At 33.2% G+C, this 23,001-nt stretch overlaps 1 protein-coding gene and 1 pseudogene across 1 annotated transcript; one reads left to right on the forward strand and one right to left on the reverse strand.

Moving 5' to 3' along the window:
* Nucleotides 1-10,474: 10,474 nt before the first annotated feature.
* Nucleotides 10,475-16,153, forward strand: LOC120179244 (annotated as a pseudogene).
* A 273-nt stretch (nucleotides 16,154-16,426) lies between these two features.
* On the reverse strand, nucleotides 16,427-19,780 carry LOC120179243 (phosphatidylinositol/phosphatidylcholine transfer protein SFH3-like). The gene is made up of 14 exons (XM_039184883.1): nucleotides 19,735-19,780; nucleotides 19,388-19,652; nucleotides 19,208-19,307; nucleotides 18,821-19,087; nucleotides 18,622-18,699; nucleotides 18,432-18,533; nucleotides 18,291-18,340; nucleotides 18,099-18,198; nucleotides 17,930-18,001; nucleotides 17,741-17,824; nucleotides 17,529-17,649; nucleotides 17,054-17,433; nucleotides 16,718-16,786; nucleotides 16,427-16,562 (listed from the first exon to the last, which is right to left on the reverse strand). The coding sequence occupies exons 1-14, from the start codon at nucleotides 19,778-19,780 to the stop codon at nucleotides 16,545-16,547; spliced, it is 1,752 nt and encodes a 583-aa protein (XP_039040814.1). The 3' UTR covers nucleotides 16,427-16,544.
* Between the last annotated feature and the right edge of the window lie 3,221 nt (nucleotides 19,781-23,001).

The raw sequence follows: 23,001 nt of genomic DNA on the forward strand, positions 1-23,001 counted from the left end.
AAAGGAACAGTTTTGGTCTCTTACGTTATTAATTCGTTCGATTTCAGTCCCTCGACCGTTAACTCCCATTAATCCATTAACATAAATCTAAATTGGCAATTAAAAAATAAAATAAAAATCCATGTGTTTCTTCTTCTTCTTCTTCCCACAATGATTTTTTGATCGCATTGATTTTGTTCCAAAAATACAAGGGTCTCAAATATCTCTTTGCCAATATAAAATGGTTAATATATATCTTATCCTTTGAACTTTACCTTAGTATCAAAATGGTACCTCCATTTTTTACACATATTTGATATTTAAATTTGTTTAGGTGCACAAACTAAGCGACTACGGTAGTAAAATAACTGTTATTATTCTTTGAGATCTCGGGTTCGATCACCATGAATGTCAGGGGTTTGAGAGTTCAATGTTAAATAATTAAAAATTATCTTTAAACATATATTACCTTGTAGTTACCCTAAATTAATAAAAAAAAATATTTAGGTACTAGTACCTAATTAATATCTAAGTTTAAATTCATTAAAATTGTGTTGGCATATCACCTTCAATCAAACAATTAACGATATATATATATATATATATATATTTATTAATGTAACAGGCCATCTTGAAATTACAAAAAAACCATTAAATTTTTCAAAGGTAAAGAAAAAACTTAAAATGTAATTTTATTAAACACTAAAAAAATTGTTCGATTACGAGTTTTTTAACCTATTTTAATGTAATCTCAAAGTTTTCATCTTTCACTCTTTAAATTCGTATTTTTTTAATAATTTTCTCAGGACGTGGGCGTTGAAATTGCGTAGAAATGGAGTGTAAAATTTCCTTTCTCCATATTGAATAAAATTAAATTTGAAAATTTATTAAAATTCTATAAAGCAGGTCACATCAATAATGAAGATTACTTTTAAAGACATGTGATATCAATTAATTGTTTGAACATAATATTTCAGTAAATGTTAAATTTATCATTTTACTTTAATGATACTAACAATGTATAGGTGCGTTCAATTAGGTTTTTACGAGTATACAAGGATGAAACAATTAACTAAAATTCTTTTTAAAGGTCGGAAAACCAATTAAATTTTTAGTAATTTTTTTGTATGTAATCTTAGTATTTATATATTGAAAAATCTTTTATATAAATATATAAACCGTCTTTCAATTAACTTTCCGACATTCAAGCAACGATGTACGGTGATGTGTACACTAATAATAATCTAACAGTTATGGTTCCTCACTGTTGAACATTGTAAATGACTAGGGTTTCAAGATTTGATGATTGTATAGAAAGAAATGTAAACTACACGTTTAGTATATAAATTATTATTATTATTATTATTATTCTATTTTGGAATTTAAAATTTATTTTGTTTCAAAATTATACTAACGTTTAGTTTATGTTTCATTTTGATAATGCGTTCTAATGGAAATGTTGTATGTGACATTTTTATGGGTAAATTACATCATTCATCGCTCATCTATCTTCTCTTATTTTGGTCACTAAAGAAATTGAGGGATTGTTATAATAAAATTATAAGTTCTGTGCTTAGTGATAAAGAAATCAACATGGATTTGTAACTTATAGTTTATTTCATCAAAGGTTAAATGTTAAAGGTACTTGGATGGGAAATTATGATAATACTCCGATAGGGTAAAATTACGAAAATACCCTTAAGTTGTAAGATGTCAAGAATTATCCCTGGAAATTGATTAATAACTCTGGAAGGATATATTGATATGATAAAACTACAGATGTGCTTAAGAAATGCTAGATTTTGCTTACGAAATACGGATAACCGGTTTTTAACCCCTAGAGGGTTTGTGCAAGATATTAGAATTCTATTAAGGAATTATTTCAAGATAAGAGAATGTTCGGGAAAGCAATTGATCATAGGATCTCTAAATTATAATTATTTTCGTTAAGAGCTAATATTGAAATTATCTGGTTAAGAAATTACGAAAATGCCCTTGAGAGATAAAATAGTCTGAATTGACCCTGAATGAGAAAGTACTTTGAGGATTTGTACTTAACACGATTAAGTACGAATTTAATCGTTAAGATCCTGTCTTTGTACAGAAAAATTTATAATATTTCGTTTGTAAAATATGAGAAGACACTTGACCCGAAAATATTCGAATATGGAGTAAATACTTGAAGAGTAATTTATCGGAGGTATTCTGCTGTCAGAATTGTTCGAAAGGACTGAAGTAAATGATAAGATTGAATTAAATAATAATACCGGATGGAAGGAAATGATTGAAATATTCTAGAATTGTAAAATAACCAAAATACCCCTGGAATGGAAATGACTCAAGAATGTCACCAAGCTCAAGAATGAATGGATATACTCAAGCTTTGAAATGAATAGAAACATGTTGAGCACCAAAATGACCAAAATGCCCTTATGACCTAGAATAAGTAAATGTCTTTGATTAATTAAGAAATCCAAATAAACATGGATGTTGTGCTACCAGTAAAAGTTGTGGAACGCAACTTAAGTGATCAACCAACGTTAGTGCTATATCATTACCTGAATGATATAAGTATCACTTGAATGTTTGTTCATCTTCTCAAATTTGGATCGATGATAATTCTGGAAGTACTTGGCTCAACTCAACTCTAGAGCGCATACAATACTAATAAATGGTATTCGTGAGTCAAATCAACCACGAATACCAGAATGACTTTATTATATGAATAAATTGAAATGAAATGAAGTACAACGTGTATTTGAAATTCAGAAACGTCTGAATTATTATGGAAAACTTTAAAGTAATCATGATAGACTTGCTTACTAAACGAACTAAGTAACATCAATGACTAAGGATTAAATAGGTGATTTGATGAGTTTGGAAACACTGTTGAACTTACATGATGAATTGTCATTATGGGTTATGAGCCATGGATCAAGTATGTCAGTATTTCCTGATATTGTTGAAACGTGGAAATGAAATAAAGACCGTTGAAAGATTTATTCAATGATGATTATGGGGATGATCTATGGATCTGCATTATAGTATTAAAGAGTGAATACACTGGAAGGATAATGAATTGACTTGTTGACATGCATCAGTTTGGGAGTTGTGTAACTCGAGTTGTTTGATAATACGATCGATAGTCGTAGATTGTAAATGACTTGAATCTTCGATTCTATATTTCATCTAAAATCACTTCGGTCATGTTTGAAAAAAAAACAAGTAACGCAGAAGGAAAAGATTCTGAATACCTCATTTGGTTCAATTGGGCTGAAATCCTATGAATTCAAAGTATATTTCTGAATACCCCTGATTGTTTGGGTAATGGAATCACTCGCAGTAAATCTGAATTTAGAATTATTATGTATAAAGGTTCCTGAACGTTTTCCTAATGCACACAAAAATATAGTGGGATTCTAATGTATTAACCTTAAATGTCTGGCTAGATCGGTTAGTAATCAATTCTCCTCAATAGGACCTTGTTCCTGGAATTCGATCAAATTTCATAAGTTTCATGTTATCCAAAATGATAACTACAATGGCCTCTGAAAATACTTGGATTCTCTAGTGTGTTCCCTATTTATTACTGAACTGTTTTATTTATTTTAAAATATGGTACACTGAATTCTATTGCTCCTGTTTTATTGATGCACCAATTTATTGTGATGTTTTATGGATTAAGACGACTATCTGATTTTTGGTTTGAACTGGTATTTGATTACCATGTATATGGATTTATGGAATTTATGTCACGGTGCAATTGTATTTTTGATACGGATTTATAAAGTACAGCTCTGATCAAGCTGGAAAACTTTGACGGACCTAATTTGACTCTTGGGTAGGCTTACGGGCCCCAAGATATTCCATTAGGTTGGCTCCCTTTTGCTGTGTGCTTAGGGTAAGCCCTATGGACTTACGAACTTAAGGATACAGGCCCCAAAGCCTATCCTTAGGTTGGCTTCCTTTTCACTGTGTGCTTAAGGTAAGCCCTATGGACGCAGTTCTAGGAACTGCGGATGGTGTACAAGAGAATGGTTTAAACTACAAGTTTCAAAAGTTAAATTTCATTATGATTTTATGAGATTTACTGAACTATCATTTGATAAGTGTACCTATTATGATTTTATTATACTGTTGGAACACACTAGACATCCTATTCGATCTCCTGAAAATGTCATACTTTGAAAGGTTTCTTATGAACTGAGATTCATGGCTTCTACTCGATGAACTTCTAAGGGAACCCCAAATTATTATGCAAACTGGTATACGTATGATTCAATAAGGAAATTATATGGCTTTCCATTTATCTATATGTCATGTAGCATCATCTGGTAGTTCTATATTACTGAGTTTTCCGAAGCTCACTCTATTACTCAATATTGCAGGTTAAAAGAATTGTACCAGTGCAGCTATAGACATCAGTAAGGGAGTTCTTTCGGCGTTGTTTTCAGAGTATGATACATGTGATTAGGGGACATGTAATTGTATTTTATTTTATATACGAGTCTGAAAATCTATTTTATTTCTGAATACTAATAAATGATTTTATACGTTACATGTTTTAAGAAAAGTTTTAAATTTTTCGCTATTTTTACAGTGGGTCGCTCCGGTGGCCCTAATGTGACACTCCAGATCGTATCGGGTTACCCGCATCGGTCTGAGGGGGTTACATTCCCGGTGGAAATCAGACTCCACCAAGGGTCGGCTCTTAGCCCTTACATCTTCGCCTTGATTATGGACGATATCTATTGTGCGTCACCAGAAGGTGTTCCATGGTGTATGCTTTTCGCTGACGACATTGTCCTAATTGTTGAAACAAAAAATGAGCTGAATAGTAGACTAGCTACCTGGAAGACTGCTTTGGAAGAAAAAGGTCTAAGGATCAATATTAAAAAGACATAGTATTTATGTTCAAACTTTAGTGGGAACCAAAACGATGAAGATGTAGAAGTTTGCATCGAAGGACATGTTCTCCCCTCAAAGGATTGTTTCAAGTACCTAGGGTCTATCATACATAAAGATGGGGGGTGTAGATGATGACGTTACACACCATATAAAGGCGGGATGGCTAAAGTGGAGGGTTGCTACTGGAGTTTTGTGTGACAAGAAGGTGTCTCTAAAACTCAAGGGAAAATTTTATAGAATGTCAATAAGACCAGCGCTGCTGTATGGATCAGAATGTTGGGCAATCAAGAAGGATCACGTAAGGAGGATGGAGGCCGCAGAAATGAGAATGCTTCGATGGGCATGTAGTAGGACTCTGTGGGACATGACACCAAACTCTGCTATTAGGATGTCCTTGGTGGTGGTGCTTGTATCCGAAAAATTGATGGAGGGAAGACTACGGCGGTTTGGGCATGTCCTTAGGCGACAACCGTCGGATGCGGTCAGAAGGGTAGAGTCGATTACAGTCGACGGTGCCATAAGGAGATGACGACCAATGAGGAAGTGGGTAGGCTGCTTGAGATCTGATTTGAAGGATTTATCCCTTACCGAGGACATGACCTCTGATAAAAAAGCATGTAGACTTAAAACTAGGGTAGCCGACCCGAGTAGTGTGGGTCAACAGCCGTAGGGTGTAACATCTCTGTCTTCTTTTTAATTGCCTTTGTAGTAATTTTCCATGACCTATACTTTTTATACGTTTCTGTCATTGGAATTTATGAAGGCTTAGAACTAGGGTAGCGGAGTAGTGTTACCTTAGTTTAGGTTTTAATACATTTTGACATTATTCCTTCTCGTAGCTTGCTATCGCTGACTTCTGTGTATCATTCTCTTCATGTTTCCTCTTTTCAAATTTAGCTGGGACTTACGTTTCTGTCTATATGCAGAGATTTTTAGGCAGAGATTTACTTGCAGGGATTACTTACCTTTACAGACGCGCATATGAATGACTGCATCTGAAGATTGTTCAACTATGTATTTATTTATTTATACATGCATTGTATTTTATCTTTATTTTTAATTTTCTGACTGCTGGAGGTCTTCCACGGAAGCTACTCTCAACCTGGTGTTGGGGGCAGCTTACTAACCTACCTCCCCCTTACCCCATTGCATATGAGAATAGAGTTTTTTTGTTGTTGTTTAGTAAACCCATCTGCTGCTTAACTCTCAGCTGGTACGTAGTTCACACACAATACTCTCATCTCACTTCTTCATAGTCTAACACTCACCCAAGTTACGTGAGCGGTGAGCCCTTACAACATCCAAATGCTTCTTCTTCCTCAGCCATAGAAGTTGCATAAACGTTTTTATATTTTTAAACACAATAAATAGAGAGAGAGATAATAGTAACAATACTAATGCATATTGTATGTGTAAGTATAGTAGAAAATTGAAGACCAAAATCATGGAACGTAAGGATGTACACATAATTTTATTAAGTGGTAAATATATAAAATTTTAGGAGATAAAAACAAATTATGAATATAATATAAGATAATTTAAAAATTTTGAGGGAGTGACTACTCTCACCCGCTCCCTTAATCTATCCATAATGAACATTAAAATATTTGAACAATATCAGATTAAATGTCACATTAATATATATATATATATATATATATATATATATATATATTTCTATTTATAGTTTGTTTTTTACCGTTTCTGTGTTTGACCTCTAGATGGATTTAGGAGCAACATTAAAATATTCGAAGAAATTATTTAAGCCAGAGTCAAGTCAAAAGAAAGAAAGAAAGAAAGAATTTGTGGTTAGTAAAGTAGGGTTATATTGTATTTGATCCCATCGAAAACAGGTACTAATAAAGTAAAAGGCATCGATGCAATGAAAATGGCGTGCAATAAAATATGGCTTCTTCCGGGTTCCATAATTATTTAAAAGAAAAGTCAAAAAGAGAAGGTTTGTTGTATTTGGAAATTGTAAATATATTAATATTATATGATTCTATTAGCAAATAAATAAGGGTAAATTACATATTTAGTATCTAAATTATTACTTTTATTCTGTTTTGGACCAAATTTTATTTTTTTCAAAATCATACCTAACGTTTAGTTTAGGTTTCGTTTTGGTACTCGTTCGTTAAAAAATTAACAGAACTACTGACGTGATATTTTTATTTTTTTCAAATATGACATGGCATTATCTTATGGTGACACATCAACATCACCGTTAAGTTTTTAAAGATGGATATCATAATGAAACCTAAACTAAACGTTAGGACCAAAACGGAACAAAAGTAATAATTTAGGTACTAAAATTATATTTTACCCTATTTATTAACACACCTCCAGTAGAATCTTTAAACTAAGAGAAAATAACCTCAGTAACCAAAAATATCTTATAATATACGATTTTAATCAACTTTTTTTGGATTTGCCAAAATGACAAACTAAATCGCAATGCGATCGATAATTCGCAACGCGATCTCCGGTATCGCAAATCAGTTTCCAGATTCGCAACGCGAACTTGGACTATCGCAATGCGATTTACATATTCGCATTGCGATAGTCCAAGTTCGCGTTGCGATTTTCCAAATTCGTTGCGATAGTCCAAAATCGCAACGACTAGTGGTATTGCATTTGTTTCTTAAGAATTTTCTCTAAAAATATAATATTCGCGCGGACGTGTCGAAGACACGTATTACCACGACCACGACACGACACGACACGACGGCGACGGCGACGGCGCGCGAGAGTCTCCCTCGTTCTCTATCACTCAACAAAGAAGTGGGAAAGCCAAGCCTTAAATACCATTCCCAATAGTGTTTCCAATACTATGTGGGATTGAGCATTACCAATACTTGTTTCCAATACAATGTGATTATTCATAAAACAATTAACAATCATGCACCTTAAAACAACTAAATCAACAACCAATTGCATTAGTATTATACGATTAAATATGTCATAAATAAAAGTCAATCTACAATCAATCGCGATTATTGCAATTTTAAGCAAAACATTCAAAAATAATATCACTATTTAAGGCTCAATCCCACATAGTATTGAGAACAAGTGTCGGTAATGCTCAATCCCACATAGTATTGGAAATACTATTGGGAATGATATTTAAGGCTTGACTTTCTCACTTTCTTGTTGAGTAATAGAGAACAAGAGAGATTCTCGCGCGCCGCCGCCGCCGTCTCGTTTCGTCTCGTCTCGTGGTCGTGGTCGTGGTAATACGTGTCTTCGATACGTCCGCGCGAATACTATATTTTTAGAGAAAATTATTAAGAAACAAATGCAATACCATACCACCAGTCGTTGCGATTTTGGACTATCGCAACGAACTTGAAATAAATCGCAACGCGAACTTCGACTATCGCAACGACTTTGGAAAATTGTAACGCGAACTCGACTATCGCAATGCGATAGTCGAAGTTCGCGTTGCGAATCTGAAAACTGATTTGTGATACCGGAGATCGCGTTGCGAATTATCGATCGCATTACGATTTAGTTAGTCATTTTGACAAATCTAAAAAAAATTAATTAAAATTGTATATTATAAAACATTTCTCTCAAACTAATTACACTGTCAGTACTGCCACACAGATTCAATAAGCTAATTACGCTGTCAGTACTGCCACGCAGATTCCTGTTGTCGTGCACTACCTGTTGAAGTCAAGATTTCTCTTGACCGGGATAAAAGTGAAAATAAAATAATTTACTATATTTTTTCCTCTTAATTTAGCATATTTTATTCATTATTATATTCATATTTAATGTTTTTTTTATTAATCTTTCATTTTTTATATATTATTTAAATCATCTATAATTTCTAAACATTTGAATTATAAATATTACACGTTAAGTTTTTGAACATATAAACTTTTAAATATTAAAATAATAATAAATGAATTAAAGTAGAGTTGTTTTACTTTTTAAGTTAGTTGATATGTGAGAGAATAACTCTAGGGATGATCCTTGATGTGTACCAGCTCAATCCGATCCGATCCAATTAAATTAAATTTTTATTTTGAAAATTCAAATTCAAGTTAATATTTTAAGGGTGGTTTAATTGTATTGGATTTAGTTTGAGTTTAAGGTGAAAAAATTTGATTCGATCCGACCTAATTTAATATGATATTATAATTATCTCTTATATATTTAGATAATAATATCCATTTGTATTTTATTTTTCAATTAAGTCCTTATTTTAACTAATATAATTGAATTATATATATATATATATAAAAGGTCGGATCGAGTGCAAATTTTAACCTAAAAATTCATATCGAAATTTAGGTAAGGTGAAACTCTCCTACACTCCATGTTGGATTAGGTGCGAGTGGGGAGTTTTATTTTACAAGTCAAGTTATAGTAGATAAAAAAATCTAACGTGATTGGATCAATGATCATGCTTAAATAACATAATAAATTTATATTAATTTAGGCTTGTTGATGGTCAAATATTAAAAAGAATGATAATTATTATAGCTTTTGATATTTCACCCTTCTTATTTAAGTAAGAGTTATGAATATATGTGTTGGATAACTCCTTTCTTAGATATTATAAAACCACTTTAGATTTTTATCTTATTTGTTTTACTTTAAACGTTTAATACTTCTTTATAATCCTATTGGTTATAAAAGATTTAATTTAAACTTTTAATTATGCAACTAAAAAATAAGAACAATAAAATTGAGTATTGAAATTTTAATAATTTATTTATTTAAAATAACTTTTCTTTAAATTTCATATTTATTAAATAATTTAATTATATCCTAAACTTAATCTTAAATAAATCACAAACAGATTTTGCTCACATTTTTTAATTCTAGATTTAAATTTATATTAGTTTTTTTACACGTTTTAACAAAATTCCCCTTCTATTAATATCTATATAGCCATAGGTGACATTAAAGTATTAAGAGAAAATATCAACAGGGGTTGGTTCAAGTGGTAACCAGCTTGATATCGCTTAAGCAAAGTCTCGAGTTCAAGTACTTGTGTATGAAAAAAATCTTAATTGGGAGAGTCACCATCAAAGCTAGGTGTGTTATGCGAGTTGTTCGTATTAGTCAAAGCGAAGTATTGGAACCGGGAGTAAAACAAAAAAATATATTAAGAGAAAATGATAAATCCAAATTAATTTAAAAATTAAATAAAAAGTTAATTTAAATCAGAATTCAAATTCTGAAACCATAAATAGAATAGACTAAATTAAAAGGATTATTCCATAAAAAAATATATGCAATATAGGAATTAAATCCATAAAAGATTCCCTGTAATAACGGGGAACTCTGTATATTTCTATATATATTCGTTTTCGTTTTCGTGTAATGTACTTTGCTGAACTTTACAACAAAAATATTTTTTCTATTATATAATCGGCTGTAGTATTCAAAGATCGAATAAAAAGCTCTGGTCAGAGGCATTTACTACAGTTCGATCTTTTTCGTGACTCGTGACGCAGAGACACGCTTATTATTGCCCAGTAAGTACTCCAAATTTGTTTTGTTCGTAACACAATTGAATTCAAAGTTAAAGTGAGAGAGAGACAAATTTCAAGCACTTCGAATTTGGACTCTTCTCTTTAGACTTTTTATTGTTTTGTTGAATTTACTTCTTGTTTTTGTAAGGCGCGCGCGTACTTTTATCGATCCTTCGGGTAATCTGATTACTGGCGCCGCCGCCGTCTTGATTCTTCTTGCACGAGCGTTGATGTCTGATCCACTCGATCGATTCGCTAGGCCTTGTGAGTTTAACAATTTATGGTTCTTGAACTTATTTTACTATTTCTTCTGTATCATTTCAGGTTCAGTTTGGTTACTTAGGAACTCCCGGTAGTGTAGGCAAAGAAGAAAGGGAATGGATTCTTATTTAGGTTTTCAGATATAGGCATTGGAAAATTTGGTCATTTTTTTCATTTATTTATTTTTGTATCTTAGTTTGGTGATTTTACCATGCTTTTTTTTGGGCGTTTCTGAAGATTTTTCAGAGATGAGAAGAAATAAGAAATAGAATTTGATTTTCGCTTTGAACTTTTTCTTATTATTTCTTCATCTAAAAACAATACTTGTTTATCAATGCAATTATTTGGTATATGTTCTGAGGCAGGCTTGAAAGGGATTTCGGGTAGTGATGAGAGGAGAGAGAGAAAATCTGATTTCGAGAACTCAGAGGATGAAAGGCGCACAAAAATTGGATCCTTGAAAAAGAAAGCTTTAAATGCATCTACTAGATTCAAACATTCTCTCAAAAGGAGTAGAAGGAAAAGTGATGGCCGTGTCAGCTCTGTATCCATCGAGGATATTCGTGATGTTGAGGAGCTGCAGGCAGTCGATCAATTTCGACAAGCATTGATTATGGAAGAATTGCTTCCCGAAAAGTATGATGACTATCACATGATGTTGAGGTGCTCTCCTCTTACTTTTTTCTCATATTTCCCCATATAGATGTTTATCATTATTCTGTTTGATACTATGATCCGAGTTCTGTTGGTTTTGTTCTCTTGTCAAGTCAAATCTGAACAACCAAACTATAAGCATTCTATATCTATTTTGTTATTTCTGTGATGATTCTCAACTGTTATTTGACTTGTTAAAATTTTAACCTGAATCTAATTGGCTTTATTAAGAAAAACATAAGAAGAATTTTGAGTTTATTTATCATGCTCTTTGTTTAGCTTTTAAAACACAATTTATTTGCTTTCCGCTTGCTGATGTATACTTTGTTAGCTTCGGTGCCATTTCTGCTGCTGTCCTCTCTTTTGGTTGCTTTGCCTACTTTTAATGATGCAACATGTGATAATCAGTTCTAGTTTACTTTTATCTAGGTTCTTGAAAGCAAGGAAGTTTGATATAGATAAAGCTAAACACATGTGGGCAGATATGCTCCAATGGAGGAAGGAGTTTAGTGTTGACACCATCATGGAGGTAATTATTGTTAATTGTTTGCCTGAGGTAGTATCGGATGTAATCAATGTTTTTCACTGCATTTTTATCCTTTTTTTGCAGGATTTTGAGTTTAAAGAGTTGAATGAGGTTTTAAGGTATTACCCTCATGGTTATCATGGTGTTGATAAGGAGGGAAGGCCTGTGTATATTGAAAGATTGGGAAAAGTTGATCCCAACAAACTCATGCAAGTTACAACCTTGGATCGGTATGTAAAATACCTACCATGTCCCGGAGTTTGAGAGGGCCTTCAGTGTAAAGTTTCCTGCTTGTACAATTGCTGCAAGCAGGCACATTGATTCAAGCACCACAATTTTAGATGTACATGGTGTGGTATGTTTTTTGATTCATTGAGTTGTTAGTTCATAAATATTTGGCTTCTATGTAGTACCTAAGTGATAAATACTTTTTCTTTTCATCTGTTCTTAGAGCTTTAAGAATTTTACCAAGTCTGCAAGGGAAATGATTATGCGGCTACAGAAGATTGATGGTGACAACTACCCTGAGGTCTGACATATCAATGTGCTGACATGACGAATTACGAAGCCATGCTTCTATGAAAGTTTATATATTATTTTATGTTAAGCCAAAATTTTACGTTGTCCTTTTACTTTTACAGACGCTTCATCAAATGTTTATTATCAATGCTGGACCTGGGTTTAGGCTTTTGTGGAATACTGTGAAGACATTTCTGGATCCCAAAACAACTTCAAAGATCCATGTACTTTATACACTTTATATGCAATACTTTTTGAAATCGAGTATACATTTTCTTTGCTTTTTAATTCTCATTCCCTTTATTTGTCGTTGAATTGTAATTATACATGCATGTAATGTGTGCATTGACTTCAGGTTATTGGAAACAAGTACCTGAGCAAATTGCTCTAGATTATTGATGTCAGGTAAATGGGCTTAGAACTTCTATGACATGTTATATTATTGTGTTATCTTTATTTTACTCTATTTGTCCATACAATTTTTGTCAGCATTCTGCGCTTAAAATATATATTCTTTTACTAACAGTTGGTGGTTGTCTCATTCTATCAAAAAGCTTATGGTGATATTTTAATTCCTTTCAGTGAGTTGCCAGAATTTCTGGGCGGTAGCTGTACTTGTGCAGATCAGGGAGGTTGCCTTCGCTCTGATAAAGGGCCTTGGAGAAATCCCGAAATATTGAAGGTTGTAAACTGGCCTTGCTTTATGATATGTTGTTGGTGCTGTTAATTCCTAGGGCTTGATCGGTGTTTTACTTCTTTTTTCCTAACAAAGAAACACACTATTGCTTGTTTTTATCTCAGATTTTTCTTAATTCTGAGGCAATGCATCCCAGACAAGTCGTAAAAGTTTTGAATAGTTATGGGAAGGTTATTGCTTATGCTAAGCCACATCTTCCAATGGTATATTTTCTTTCTAACTTGTAATGATCCTTTTGTTCTGAAAAATGTTTGACATTCCTCTTTTGACTTTTGAGATAAGATTCTTGAATTATCTCATTGCATATTGTGCTGTGTGAAGCAGTTGAAAAGTAATGATACATCCACGGCTGAATCTGGATCGGAAGCTGAAGATATCACATCCCCAAAAGCATCAAGGAACTACTTACAGCTTAGGCTGACCCCTGTTCATGAAGAAGTGAGTTCTTTTGACATTCTAATCCTTCATATCAGTTATGTAATTGAAGTACATTGCTTGTTGTTTATAATGTGTCTCAGATTACATTCATTATGAGTATATATACTGTTGGATACAGGTGAAGTTGATATAGAATTCTGCTTTTGGAGCACTAAAATGCTTTGGGATGCTGAGTTCATCAGTATGAAACTGGTTATAAAGTTGGACTGTTTTTGCTTTCTTTTCTTTCAGTCAGCTAGTTGCATTTTTAGGTTTTTTTTTTTTTCGTTTTCAGTCGAAAGTATGCTTTGACCAATGATTATCATGATGACTTCATTATTCATCTAACAAGATTCTACACCCAAGTTTAGTAGTATCATGTGCATTTTTCGCAATGTTGCTAATGCTCTTCTCGGGCATTGTAATTCATGCATATTAAGGTTGTCGGGAGAACTAGCCATACTGGTAACTTCTCAGGCTATGATGAATATATTCCTATGGTAGACAAAACTGTTGATGCTAGTTGGAATAAACAAACATCCCTCCTGATGCCTTCTGGTTCCAGAGGTTAACAAATATAATATTGTATAGTCTGTTACCCTTTTAGATTCTACATATTTCTTCTTAAAAGCTTCCTTATCTCGTTTGTAACATGCTTAAGAAAATGAAATGCTATTTTCCAATTCAGGTGCATTAACATTGCCTGAGACTCCTCAGACCCCAGAAGGAATCCGAGCTCGGGTTTTGCCGACTCTTATGGCTTTTTCATGACTCTTTACACTCTGCTGCGCTCAGCAGCCTTCAATATAACCAGAAATCTTCCTGGCACATTTCTGGTACTGAACTTACCTCTGATACAACTCAAAGGGAAGAGCTTCCCCCATCTCCACCTCTTCCTTCTCAGGCAGATGTAGTATCTTCTGTGCTCAAGAGGATGGTTGAGCTTGAAGAGAAAGTTGATACATTACAAGCAAAGCCATTTGAGATGCCTTATGAGAAGGAGGAATTGTTGAATGCCGCTGTATGTCGCGTTGATGGCCTAGAAGCAGAGCTAATCGCTACCAAGAAGGTACGTTTGGCGATCTTAATTTTGTTAATTTTCCCAAAACATTTCCCATATTTACGTTAGAGCTTCCTAATCCATTTCCACCTAGGTCATTCAAACAAATAGAGCTTCTAGAGTGACGAATGTCTGAACTTCTGATGGTGTCAAACATAAAACTCGACGCCTATTAACCACGTGTTTTGAAGAGTATTTGTTATCAACCTATTAACCACGTGTTTTGACATGCTTACAACGCTTTTTTTATTTCAAGATGCTTGTAATTATTTTCATTCTTGTTCTCCTTTACTGGGATCTTCATTTCCATTATGCATGTATCTGCTGTTTTGAACAGGCTCTTCACCAGGCTTTGATGAGGCAAGAAGAACTTCTTGCTTACATAGACAGTCAAGAAGAAGCCAAACTTCGGGTATGAAATTTTACTTGTGTTCTGGGTAATAATTTTCCTTTTATGGTTATGCCTTTGTTCTTATCATGCTCTGATTATGACTGATTTTCCATCTCTGTTTCAGAAAAAGAAGTTTTTCTGGTGATGTTCCTTTTCCCTTGGAGAGACTATAACAGGAAAGAAAATTGAAAGAAAATGATATTTTCTTTTCGAGTTGAAAAACAAGAGGAAATAAAATTAAGTTTTGAAGAATACATAAATTTGATGATAATAGAAAATGACCATCTCTCTTATTCTTTATTTTGATTTTTTTTTTTGCACATTTAAAATTTATATTCTTTTCACTTTTCCGTTCTCTTCCTCTATCCTGCTATTTTTCCGTTCTCTTCCTCTATCTTGCTATTTTTCCGTTCAACCAAACAAAACCTTGAGGGTGCGTTAGTTCGCGGAATCTTACATTACCAAGGGGAATATTTTTTCCCGGATTTGTCCCATATTTGGTTTACGAAATCTTACATTACCGGGAATATTCTTTTCCTAATAATAGCATTTTTTGATTAAAATAGTGGGAATGTCATTAGCTCTAAATTCTTAAGTAATCTTACATTCACATCACTTTGGACAAGAATACTCTTTTACTAATGAATTTTTTTTTTATAATGATCCTTCTAAATTCTTATTTTTTATACTTTACTCAAAATTATAAAAATAATAATAGTATACAAAGAGTTTAATTTACTAAAATATTAATAATTTTGAGAATTTAAAATATTTTATATTTTTAATTTTATGGGATGAAAAAATAGTATTATTGTAAAAATGTAATTATTTAAAATAATATTCTACTACCGTAATATTATTTTTTATATTACATTATATTTTATATAAATAAATATGATATTTATGAACATTATTTAAAAATATAAATGTAATTTCTCCTCAAAAGTTAGATAGTATAACGATTAAAATATTTTTATGAATTTTCATTCAAATATTTATAAATTAATATTAAAGTTTAACTTTAAAAAAATATATCATAAGGATAATTTGTTAAAATATGCATCCAAATAATCTTTTATTTCTCTAGCCAAACACTGTAATCTTACATTCCTGCTAAACAAACCAAATAAAGTAATACAATATTCCTATAGTAATGTTACATTTCAGTAATATTATTCCTAAATGTAATCTTACATTCCATGAATCAAACTTCTATGTTTGGCCTTCATTTCTATTATTCAATTCGCTCGTAATGAATTGAACACAAACCTTCTTCATTTCCAAAGTTAATTGAATACAAATTTTGTTTTGCGCTTCCATGTAATGCTTGAAATTGCTGCATATTTCTTAAGTTAAAAGGGGCAGGGGTCTGTGCACATTGATCACTCCACCCTAATCTTTTACATCAGTTGGTTCTTCACACTTATGAGACTGCATTTTTGAACTTTTAAACAACACATTACAACTATGCCCAGACAAAACCAGTGTTTGAGAAAATAATTGTTCGAAAATGTACACACAAAACTAGAGAAAAATATACCCAAAGATTATTGTGCAAACCAAAACAATATTCAAAAGGATTTCATTTGTCGGGGGTGAATATCGCCATTGTCATTTGCCTCCCAACATCAAGGTTCAGCTTACCAACGGAATGGGTTCTGCAACCATAGTCCAAGAAAATGAGATGTGTGATATATGCAAGCACCGTATTTTCGGATTTCAAGAAAATGTACACGATTTATGTGAATAGAACATGAAATATAATGAACGAATTAAAACAAATATAAAGAATATAAAAGCTTTGATAACTTACAAACTTCTTCTTTTTCTTGTCAATGTATGTTCGAAGTTCCTCCTGTTTAACAAGGGCTTCCTGAAGTGCCTGCATATTCAACAAAACACCACACAATTAAAATCCAAGCACGGAGAGAAAAAAACACGCCCACGTCCTTATTCAAATTGAATAGTTCTGGGGTGATTACAAGGTATTTGCTCAGAACTTTTCTTAATCATCGATGACGCACACAGATGCAATTGCTCAAACTCGAGACCTCTACAAAGAATAACACTCTCCTTTATCATTAGGTCACTTGATGGGTTTAGAGTTTTGAGTTATTAAACTTAGCCAAGCTTGTAAGTATGTATATACCTTCTTGGCTGCAGATAGCTCCACTTCCAAGGTGCAGACCCGGCTTAATGCATCATTCAGCATCTCCTCTTTCTCCGGCGGCATGGTTGCTGGTTTCTGTATGAGAAAACTCATCGCCTCTTCCAGTTTAGCCATGCGTTTCTCCATGGCAACGTAGTCATTGCTCTTGATAGGCGGCTGTTGCGACTGATCGGTCGTATACCCCGTGATCATCGGCTTTGATTGGTGAACTTGACCATTGTACAAGGCAGCTTCCGTTAGCTTCCTCGGCACGTTGCGAGACAAGCGAATAATGGCCACCATACTTATAACGAAGCTCATTAATCCTCCGAAAACGTTGGTGCTCATTCTTTTCCCTTCATCCTTCACTTGGTAACAATCTGAATTGACCGAAAAAAGAATAAAGTGACGCTGTTACAACAATATCAGGATGGTTAATCAAACTATCTTCACGTAGTTAGCAAAAACCATCTACCTTTGGAAATGGAAAAATGTTCATCTTCCACTGAGTTAGACCAAAAAGAATCGATCCCCTTGTCGACAACCGGAACACATTTGTCGTAGGCAAAGGAATCCTGACACTTCTTGTTGGGAGACTGCAGTACGTATAAATTGCAGCGTTAAAAACCCAGAACTCCTAATTTCTCTGCATTGTTTGACATGGCATTATATATTGGGAAAACTTACTTCAATTACAGGAGACAGTGGTGTATTCTCTGCATGCCATTCAGCAGTGCCTATAGCCGTTTCGGCATCAATGGAACGATTCATCTTCTTGTCGGAAACATCGAACAAAAAGAGTAAGTTAGGCGTTCAATTTGCAGGATGCTAGATATTGAGACTTGGGATTGTAAGTATGAAAATGGCGGGCTCTACCTCTAGGCACTCTTTGTCCTCGGTGCTTGATTTATTTCTCATTTTGCGCTTGAACTCACCATTTTGTACTCTCTAAGATCATAAAAATGGAGCACCCCATTTAATTATTTCAAGAAATAAATCAAAATTATTAAATCAAAAAATATCAATCTTTGTGTGAATGAATTACCTTTAGTATTTCAGGATCGTTCCATGGACCCTTGTCTGAGACCATGCAGCCTCCTTTGTCTGCACAGGTACAGCTACCACCCAAAAACTCCGGCAGCTCGCTGTCGAAAAATGAAAAACCGAACTAAGAAATGTTTTGAACATAGAAAGGTATAAAACAACAATGAATTTGATCGGTTGAGAAGGGACTCACTTAGCATCAATCACTTCCAGCAATTTGCTCTGGTATTTGTTACCCAAAACCTGGTGAAATATAACAAAAATGTTGTTTGTTTGTTCATCAACATTATAATTATATCTAGCTTCAAGTAATTTGGTGGATTTATGTACTTACATGGATTTTCGAGGTGGTCTTCGGGTCGAGGAACGATTTAACCGTGCTCCATAGGAGCCTAAACCCAGAGCCAGCATTGATGATAAACATTCGGTTCAGAGTCTGCAATATATAGGCATTGAATTAGTATAGACTTCAATTGAAGAAAAAAAAACCTTTGTTGCTAACTGAGGTTAAGAAGTAAGATTACCTCGGGATAGTTGTCGCCGTCGATCTTTTGAAGGCGATGTAGGAGCTCCCTTGCAGCCTTGTTGAAGCTTTTAAGACCCTGAAAGTTTTAATTTATAGTACACACAGGCATTAGGACTGCAACAAAGCAAATGTTGGAGATATACATTCATACATATATATGTATATATATATAGATTTATATAACATATTTGACATACCACTCCTTCAACATCCAATATGGTTGTGCTTTGATTAATTTGCTTTTTTGCAGCAATGGATGCTGCAGGGAACTTAACAGCAAAGGTCTTCTCGAACTCCTTTACGTGGTACTTCAGATATCGGTCGATCGTCGTGACTTGAGTCAGCTTGTTAGCATCAACCTGACCGAGCCTTTCGATATAAACAGGTCGTCCATCTTTATCAACTCCATGATATCCTTGTGGATAATACTTGATCACTTCATTGTATTCCTTGAAATCAAAGTCCTTAACATCGAAACCGCACCCGAAAGAAGCAAGTTCAGATTGCAGATCACAATGTTGCAACAGATATATATATATATATATATATAGCAGTGTGATTGATTCAATGATTCTTGTGTTTACCTCCATGATTGTGTCAGCCCCAAAATCCTTCCTCCATTGGATCATATCAGCCCACATTTGCTTCGCTTTATCGAGATCGAATTTCCTCGCCCTCAGAAACCTGCATCCAGAGCTAATGAGCAGTTGAAATATGTATGTAACTACAATTCATATAGAGATTCAAATGAAAGATTGTGTGACCTTAGCATCATATGGTGATCATCATGCTTAGAAGGCAATAGCTCGTCTAATATAAGTGCCTGACGGAACGAGTCGACTGCCTGTAGTTCCTCAACATCGAGGTTGTCGTCTATACTTCCGGCGGACATAACTCTACTGTGTTTCCTGGTTCTCTTTTTAAGAGAATTCCTGAACCTGCTCGAGGCACTAACTGCCATTTTCTTAAGAGATCCAATCCTTTTCTTCCTTTCATCCTCAGAGCTCTCTAAATCAGATTTTTCAGGACCTGCAAAAAACATGAATTCATTAAAGTTATTTATCATTCAATACCAAAAAAAAAAATCTTGAAATGCTTGAAGAAGACTCACTCATTTTAGCTGGTCGTTCAACAGGTAGAGCCAAGGTGTCAGCCATGATTACTTACACCTATAAACACATTCAAGTATATGAAACTAAGCCATTAGAATCAAAAATTTTCCGGGAAACCAAACACTGGAAATCAAAATTATGTGCAAGATGAAATGGAAAGAGATGATGATGTACCTTATGAGAGAAGGTGGCTGAGGACTAATAGAGAAAGGGAGAGTTATGTATATATATATATATTGAATAAGTTCGTTCTTAAGAGATATGTACTAGAAAACAGCATGCCATGATTGAGATTTGACAGATTTTAGTTATTGTGAACAACATATGATTTGTTTTTTTTATGTTTTAACGTTTACTAATCTTGACGAGGTCTAATGACTTCCAAAAGTTGCCGTTATAAGCCATGGTTAGAATCTAGCGATATGCATGCCACTCCATTCAAACCTTTTTTTTTTACGGTCTTGCTATCTCTTTGACTTGATGCTTAATTTATCTTTTGGTCCCCGACTTTGGCTTTGATATGCAACTCGGCCCTTAACTTTGGTTTTAAAATGCAATTTCGTCCCTGGCTTTGACTTTGAGATGCAATTTGGCCCCCTAATTTTTTTTATATAAATTATCCTTAACTGATATTTGAATTTATATTATATACTTGCATGAGTGGTGCTCCACTAAACTCTTAGTAATCTCACACACGCGCGCATATATATATATTAATCAATGAAGAAATTCAAGAAAGGTAGGTAGGTAGATTGTGAAGATTTTGTCAACTTTAGCAAAGAGACTACATGTGAGTCATGACTCTAATATTTTACTGAAAGTGTTATTATGTTTATACATTTTACTTGAACTTATATTATATAAATGGGTATTAAGATTTTCAATCACGTGAGTCATTTAATTCAATTAATTCAACGAACTTAACTGATTTAAATTTTAAAGAAAAAATTTGACGCAAGTAAAAGCAGTTAGATTTATTAAAAAAAATCAAAATTACAATAAAATCTTCCAACTATAAACGTAAACTAATCACATAATTAGGATATTTTCTATAAAATTGATATGAAACTAACCACTTAAGATCAAATAAAGACTATACAAAGAAAATGTTAAAAAATATATCCAAAAAAAATAAAGATGCGAATAGATATGATTGCATGGACAGACGAACCAAAACATGGGATTAAGCCACTGAAAGACCACCGACAATCGCAAATCAGAATCAAGCTTCGTGAGAAGATTATCTCCGTATGCAAACCACATATCCAAATTCATTCGATAGTTCAAAGCATGACAGATCAACAAAATAACAAATAAGCACCATCTTAATTAATCGTGACGATATCAAATTCAATCATGAAAAAAATCAAATGATGAGATCAACCAAACAACCGATAAAAAGACCGATAAAAATGTTATACTATATAAAGCATGGTTTTCAGAACCGGACCGGTTAGCGAACCGGCCATGCTACCGGTTCACTGGTTCAACCGGTCGAACCGGTCTGAAGAACTGGACGACGTCATAATTATTTAAAAAATTAAATAAAAATACCAAAAATATTTAATAAAAAAAATTATATCACAAGTAATATTCAAAACAAGTCATAACATATATAAATTAAAAATCATAAAATCAAGTGAAACAAAATGATTCAAATTAACTACAACATAATATTTAAGGTAAAACATATTAAATAATAAAATATAATTATATAACTATAATTAAAAAAATAAATTTGGGGCTAAAAAAAATCATAACAAAATAATATTGTTTGGTTTAATTTTTTTAAAAAAAACAATCTAGGCTAAGAAATATAGAAGAGCATCCCAAAAGTCTAAAGAGTAAAAATATGAGAACAAAATAATCTCACATTGCTAAGAAACATAGAAGAGCATCACAACTAACTTCTATAAATAATAGAAGTAATTTGACATTCAAAATCATGGAGCCTTTTGGTGAGCATTGAGTGAATTATTCTTTCACTTCAATCAAGCTCGAATTTTAGGCTTCAATTGAGCTTCTAAATTTTTTTTAGTTCAAGCCTTTTTGAGTTCAAGTTTCAATATTATATTTCGAGTTCGAGTTGAACTTGATAATTTTTAACTTGTGAGTTTGAGTAGAGTTGAGGTTACTTTTAAAGTTTTCAAATTCGAGTCGAGCTCAACAATACTCGAGTTCGACTTGGCTCGTTTAACAAACGACGTTTGGTTTAATTTTTTTTAAAAAAAAAACAAAATTTCCGGTTTTTCCGGTTTTTAGCCGGTTCGATTCGAACGGTTCAGCGGTTCTGGCCGGTTCATAGTAGCGGTTCAACTGGTTTAGATTGAACCGGACTAGGCAACAGTTCCCGGTTGAACCGGTTGGTCCGGTTTTCAAAACAGAGATATAAAGTGAATGTTAAATTATATATAGAGAGAGAACTGACGGATCTAAAAATATTTTAAATAGTGGGCAAACATATTAACAACACAATTTTTATACAGATAGACACAAATAAAATTTTAAGCTAAGCACAATCAATAAAATAAATAACTAATCAAAGAAAGTTCTCATTTCATGCCCACTTCGAGCAAAGCATGTATCTGCCACTATGAGAGAGAGGTAGAATCTAGATACACAACGTAAAATTAAAATGTTTTGCAGTGATTTATAATCGTTAGATAACTAAAAATAAATAATTGTGATTAACAATAAGAAATGAAAAAGAATATAAAGAGATAATTTTAACAGATTATTTTCGCTTATCCGACAATATATAGAATAATTTTTGGTTCGATGTGAATTTCAGTTCAGTGAACAAGATTTAGAATACATTCTAAAACCATGATGATATATGGGCATATAGAGTCTACTGTGTGAGTGGATATTAACAGAAGTAAATTCTTCTTGTCTGAATAAAAATCCAGTTTTCTCAGCAAAACGATATCTGCAAATCTGAAACAGGAATAATCACTCAGACCAAAAGAAGCTTCGGATTAGTTAGGATGGCGAGTCGCGACCGACGAGACGAAACGGCTTTTTTCTTGTTCCGATCCAACTCGATTTTACATGCATCGTCCCGACCCGATTTTGTTTAATGTCTTAATTTGTAATATTCAAATGTTTCTCATTTGTACAAGAACAGTGATGAAGTCACTGAAGATCATGATTAAGTAACCATGTACGTAGCAGTATACAGTAATGAAAGTAAAAAAAGAAGGCAAAATCAAAAGCCTGAGAAAACAATCATTTGAAAACAAAGGGTTCTCCAGTATTTGCTTTTG

The sequence above is a fragment of the Hibiscus syriacus genome, unplaced genomic scaffold (genome assembly GCF_006381635.1).
Source record: "Hibiscus syriacus cultivar Baekdansim isolate YM2019G1 unplaced genomic scaffold, ASM638163v2 tig00112411_pilon, whole genome shotgun sequence".
NCBI classification, from domain to species: domain Eukaryota; kingdom Viridiplantae; phylum Streptophyta; class Magnoliopsida; order Malvales; family Malvaceae; genus Hibiscus; species Hibiscus syriacus.